We start from the raw sequence: 7,039 nt of genomic DNA, 5'->3' as shown, positions 1-7,039 counted from the left end.
TCAAAGCATCGATGTTACCAGTTGTTATTGGGACACTTGGAATTACACCAGGCACACGGCATACCAGGCACACGCATCACAATCATACGTACGCGACTCGGTGATCTCATATCAGGATAAACGATGTATGACCTTGCTGGTCATACTCGACCTGTATTTTCTCCAGGTCGAGTAGCCCATCCCGCTCAAAAGATCCCTGGATGACGGTTGTTTAAGGATGATGAACGAAACACCTGTGTTTCCAAAGGGGAATTATCCAAACCCCAAAGAATTCCTTTCAACACATGGCTATGATGCTTCTCCACTACTTCTGCTCATAATTCAAAGCTGTCGAACGGCGCAGTAGATTGCTAGACTGATGGACCAGTAACACTACTCGATTTAAGTTCTGTCTCGCTACCCAGGTAGACAGGAACTGGGACTGGATTACAAGCGAGGTGGGGAAGCTTCAACCAAAGATGGACTGAGTGAAATCTATCCCCGAAAGGTCGAACCCATGTGATGAACACCCACACCGCCTGACGGTCGTGCTTTGTACTAGTATCCGTCTGACCAGACAGGAGCGTTTGCTTCTCGGGTTCTTGCGGAGGAGAGGGCTTTGCCAAAGAGGAAAATGTCTGTCCCTTGTAAAACACGCTTTTCCACAGTTTGCCTCTTTGACAGAAAAGACCTAGATGAGGCATCTGAAATGTTATCAGGCATTCACTGACTCTCTGCGGAAGTATTGTCAGTTGAGAATGTACAAGGTGCACAGAGCTACGAAACTTTTGCATTGCCCCAATATTACTGACTTGTAGAGCAGCATTTTGTCTTTACGCTCCGAGTTCAAATTCCGTCGAAGTCCACTTTGCCTTCTTTCATGTGCCTTTATAAAGTGACCCGACAATTATTTTACCACACGCGTCATTCATTACAGAAGTCTTAACATAACAATAAACCAAATATGCTGAACTTCGACCTCTTTCACTCAGTGATATGCTAATCACCTTTTCTCTATGATACTAAACTGACCTTCATTAAATCACTTCTCTGATATTTTTGTCAGTGTTATAGAAAATGCCTCGGCTTTAATTCCACGAGATTAGCATTAATCCCATTAAAACCACTTTCTATCAAAATTTTGAGCTGACCACATCCATTCTCTTTCACTCAAATGACTCGGTTCTCCTTGACCTCTGAAGATTTGATCTAACAATGAACTAACTTAATTACTTGATCATCATTAACAGTAATAAGACAGCGTTAATCTATCAGTTCACAATTTTCTTTTTACAAGAAATAACACATGACAGCTTTCTCCAAGAATATATATACTTTATTTGCTATTGAATGCCAGATATTTTATTAAACAGAATTTTAAATATTGATACCCATATCTTTTCTTACTTTCATTTTTTCATCTCAAATTGATTGCATCCTCTTAAATGTAGGAAAATTACCAAAAAAAAATGATTTCTTCAAAGGGTTCATTAATGACACACAAGACGATTGTGTTGGTCTGTTAGCCTACTGTTTTTCTGAAAGAAAAATTTAGTAGGTTTTCCCAAGAATATGCACGTATATATATATATATATATATATATATATATATATATATATATATATATATATATATATATATATATATATATATATATATATATAATGTACATATATTTCTACATACCAACATACTTTGTGGAGTATCCCGAGATTCAGACATTTAATTTTCAATTATAGATGCAACTCGTAAATATGGCTTTACCTTCTTTACTGAAGGTTTTATCTCCGAAATATAACTCTCTTAATGTTCAATTCAATAATACAATGTTTAAACCCCTTTTTCAGGAATGTGAGAAAGACTAAAAATGGATTGCCATTTAAGTGCCCTATCAGTTGGTCGGTCGCCATTGATCGCTCTGTAACCTTCCAACAAATACTTTCAATATATGAACTCTGAAAATACAGTTTCCGTAAAAAATATAACTATACATATATATTTAATATACTTATTATGTGTGTGTGTGTGTGTGTGTGTGTATGTGTGTATGTACACTTATCTATATAAACATGTACATGTTTCTGTGTGTATGTATGCATGGTTGGATGGATGTGTAAATCTATGTTACTTTTGTGTATACATGTGTTTAGTGCCTCGACATGAATGTGTGCGGAGGCAGATGTTTGTTTTTGTGCGAGCCTGATCAATCACACAAAGCAGTAGACAAGTACGCCCCCCCCCCACACACACACACACAAATTTATATACGTGCCGCGAGGTGTGTGGAGCCATAGTTTATCATGAACGACGAGGGAAGATGGTTAGAATAAACGATAACACCATTCAGATCGACGAAGCAAGATTTACTGGTCGACGAAAATACAATTGAGGAAGGACTAAATCACTTTTCCTCGCGACTCAAGTCTCATGCCATTGCGATATTTATGTGACAACTGTCTCTCCCTCTGACCGTGTCCCATTTTATAGATATCGGACCTGGTGGTTATCTTTACTGTGCGATTATTGCCCTCGTCAGTTATTTTCTAATATTTCTTTATTGTTTTTGTACTGGTTGAGGAGAGGCAGTTTATAACTATCATTTTCTTTGGTTTCCGATCTTCTTTCGTTGGTTTTTAGAGCCTTAGCTATGGTTTTCGTTGAGTTACTAATTCTTTGCTTGAACTGTATTGCGTACTTTTATTGTCAGAACTTCTTTTATATCTGGAATGCAATTTTGACTTTGTTCTGGTTCTCCTAACTGGTTTCTCTACTTTCAATTCGATCGTTTTATATCGTGTTTATTAGTTTCCTTTTCGCTTAAAATAAGTATTTTATGATGTATTTTTCCTTTTATTTGTTTATTTATTTGGTTGTTGTGGTACGCTAGTTACTGGAGATAGAAATCATTTCACAGGTGCTTTGCAAATTATTTGCAAAAGCAGTTTTTTTGTTCTGCTATAGATCATGGTTTTGGTAGTCCCGATTTGTGGGTTTCGAATCTTATAGTTGAAATGGATAAGCATTTTTTTCCATATTTTACATGTAAAACAAACAAACCAAACATTAAAACAAAATAAAAACAGGAATAACAAAAATATCTAAACCACATCAAAATCAAATCTAAGAACATGATAAACAACAACAAAATCCACTCCATCATAGAGCAACGAATTACCAAATGATGCGACGAAAACCATAGCCGTCGCCCCCAAAATTGAACCAACTAACATCGGGAGCAAACCAATAGTAACAAAAGCCATAGACGGCATTAAGAACAAACATAAAAAAATATATCAAATAATATTAGAAATGTAATGAGAATAAGAATTACATACAAGAGCGACCCTACAGTCATGCATATAACACATATATAAAATTTCTATAAAGCAAATATATTGCTCGAAAATTACAGCAGCGTAAAACTCGAATCACAATAAAAGGATCCAGTTTTCATTTGAAATACATTCGAAGACATATATTTCATACTCACGTTTATTTTTCGGTGACGAACTAAAGCATTTGAAGCTCTCTCTCTCTCTCTCTCTCTCTCTCTCTCTCTCTCTCTCTCTCTCTCTCTCTCTCTCTCCTCGTTTTATCTCTATTTTCATCTCCCTCTTCCCCTTCTCTCTCTGTCCCTCCCTCTTTCTCTCTCTCTCTCTCTCTCTCTCTCTCTCTCTCTCTCTCTCTCTCTCTCTCTCTCTCTCTCTCTCTCTCTCTCTCTCTCTCTCTCCATATACGAAATTAATGGAATGACAAGCTTGTGCAGCGTTCCCCTCTGAGTGCGCTGTTTCTTATAACAAACCCAGCAATAGGCTAACGAAGTTGATTACTTAATTCTCGTCCCTTGGCCATCGCATTAATTTTATATTACTCTTTGTACTCGCCTAACGCTTTGATCAGAAGCATATGTGTACTAAGTTCTTATAAAACGCTACATACATACTATATATATATATATATATATAGAATGTTATATGTGTGTGTGTGTGTCTGTGTCTGTGTAAAACATATCATGTATATGTGTGTGTGCATAAACGTGCACATGCAACCACACATGTATCAACGCATATATACATGAATCTAAATGGCCATGCAACTGCTAACCCTTTGTTTAATAGTACTGTCTATTATGAAGTGCAAAAACGTTTCATCGCACTTGTGTGACTTAATCCCTAATATAATTACAGTGCAAGTCGCAGAAGTTCGAGGAAACTCTTACACACTACGTAATAGACAGTTCTGTTTAAAACTAATCAACTTTTGGCTGCCTTAGAATATTAAAGTTAATTTTTCGCTATGTAATTATTTTAGATTTAATTCAAGGTCTCAGATCAGATTATTTGGCAAACAAATCCATCTCTAGGACTCGGTGTGTGTGCACGTATGTTTGTTGTTGTTGGCGGTGGTGGTGGGTGCAGCTACATATCTGCGTTTGTTTGTGTTTACAATATGAATTAAAATTTAAAACCCCATCAGCAATGAGTAACAAATATCAACAATAGCAGTAAAAAACAAAAAGCAAATGGAAAAAACAAAAGTGATAACAATGTGGTTAATAATAATAATAATAATAATAATAATAATGATATAAATGGTAACAACAATAAAAAATAGAGTAATTTCTCTCCGTTTTGGTCCATGGCTATGAACAAATCACGTCCCCTAATTCACAAATTTAGGGGACTGTACATGATTTAATGTTCTATCACATTATAACGTACCGGAAGTCAAAACTAGGATTTAGCATGCCGAGAAAATAGACCTATATATATATTATATACAGGACTATATATATATATATATATATATATATATATATATATATATATATATATATATATATATATATATATGTGTGTGTGTGTGTGTGTGTGTGTGTGTGTATGTATATGTATATGTATACGTGTATGGACAAATATGAGTGTGTGCGCACGCGTACTCGCGGAAAAATAATAGATGTTTGTGATATATATATATATATATATTATGGATGATGAAAATCAATTTAAGGAAATGTTGTCGTAATGGGTAGAGTAGAATGAACGATAAACTTAAATAACAAAATCCAATAACACCGACTATAAGGATTCTCTATTCGAAAATTCAAATTATCTTTTCCAAATCTTCTGCTTTATATTTAGATTTACACGCGTAAATTTCTATTTCATACTGCAGTTAATTAAAATTAAGTTGTTAATCACAATACCAATTTCTTATGATATCCTTTTAAAAAGCTAACTTATTGACAGTACATGACGTTTTACATAAAATTAAAATCATTATGGTAAAATTGAACTTTGTAAAACCACTTTCTCTTTCTATTTCCTATCAATATATGTTGTGGACGAAAATATCTATTTTCAGATTTTATGGGCTTTACTTTCAGAATAATTTCAGTCACATGTAGATCGTATTCTCCTCATAAGCACTCCAATACTTCCCCTTACTTTCCAATCTACGAGTTTCATTGTCTCACCTTTCATTAATCATCAGTTGAACACAACCCCATTTTGGTCGTACCTGTAGGCTTTATATTATTATTTTTCTCTTATTAGAACTATTCTCACCTGCAACATACCTATCACGTTTATATATCACATATCTTATACTTTAACCACAATTTAAAAAGAATCATTTGGCAATAACTTCGAAAACAGTCACATTTTTTTTAATGTATGATGTATGTATGTATGTATGTATGTATGTATGTATGTATGCATGTATGTATGCATGTATGTATGTATGTGTGTGTTTGCGTATAAGCTATGCATGCACAAACTTGTATACATCCACGTAGGTATAATTTGTATATTACCTTCATAAACACCGGTGTTTCTTAAATTTCTAAATCGCTAGTTTTGTTGAATTGGTGCAACTTCCTCACACCAAGTTACTGAGAAAACTGAAGCATACAACCTCTCTCCCACACCATTGTCTCATACCATATATTTACAAGTTATACCACTTCTTTTCAATATATATATATATATATATATATATATATATATATATATATATATATATATATATACATATCAAATTTGACGTGTGTGTGTATGTGTGTGTGGATGTATTCTTTTAGTGGCTTCAGCCCAGAGACTATGGTCATGCTAGTTATATTCAATTGCTTCGTCGATAATATCGATTCCAGTACATTTTTTAAGTCTGGTTCTTAATTTATCGTCATCTATTTGTCAAACCGCTACGTTATGGAGCATAAAGTTAAACACAGTTTTTAAACCGTTAACATAAGCATAGACATACACAGATACACATAGATGTGTGGATATATATCAAACAAATATATATATTTATATATGTATACGCCTATATATATATATATACATATAATATTATATTAAAATAATATGATATATGTTATATACATGTATATAAATATATATATGTATATATAAAAATATATATAAAATGAAATATATATATATATATAAAATTTATGTGTGAAGGTGTTTGTACATGCCCATGTGTATTTGCAAATATCCGGATAATCATAAATGTTAGAATTGAAAACTTTTAAAGATGAAAATTTCCTTTCTGTCTTTCTTGTCAATCAATTGATGAGACGCAGCGAGGATGCGGTGCAGCAGAGAAGAGATTAAGAAGGGATCCACCACCAACACCACCGTCATCACACCCTTCACTACTATCATCACCATGGTCAACATCATCATCATCATCATCAACATCGTCATCATCACTGTTATTGGTCTCCCTCTATTTGATCCAAATTTTATTGACAAACCATTGTTTCCTAATGAAATGAAAAAAAAAATGAGATACGTTAATTAGCTGAACGAGATTTAGAGTCAATATTAATAATAGTCAGAAGAACTGCAAACATGCCTTAAGTTGCCAATATAAGCATTATAAACCTGCCTTTTATTTTTTCGTAAATGTGGAATACATAAATAAACATATAGTCTTCGTAACTTTTTCTCGCCTCCGCTCTCATTGGATCTGACTTCTATAAATGGCATTTTTTAAAGATAAATACTATTACCTGATTTCTATTCCTACACAAAACTATAATCAGTATTT

The 7,039-nt window shown here is 33.7% G+C and overlaps 1 protein-coding gene across 6 annotated transcripts in view; it reads right to left on the bottom strand.

Moving 5' to 3' along the window:
* Positions 1-1,293: 1,293 nt before the first annotated feature.
* LOC106867777 (prestin) overlaps positions 1,294-7,039 on the bottom strand; it is a 93,469-nt gene continuing 87,723 nt past the window's right edge. For all 6 annotated transcript variants that reach the window (XM_089361996.1, XM_089361992.1, XM_089361991.1 and 3 more), the window contains one exon: positions 1,294-6,752. In XM_089361996.1, coding sequence (XP_089218122.1) covers positions 6,732-6,752 — 21 coding nt within the window. In that variant the 3' untranslated portion in view covers positions 1,294-6,731. The remainder of the gene's footprint in view (positions 6,753-7,039) is intronic.

Source organism: Octopus bimaculoides, chromosome 13, assembly GCF_046866305.1.
Source record: "Octopus bimaculoides isolate indiv1 chromosome 13, ASM4686630v1, whole genome shotgun sequence".
In the NCBI taxonomy this organism is placed as follows: domain Eukaryota; kingdom Metazoa; phylum Mollusca; class Cephalopoda; order Octopoda; family Octopodidae; genus Octopus; species Octopus bimaculoides.
Note: the sequence above shows the minus strand (reverse complement) of the source record. Positions and strands in the feature narration are given on the sequence as shown.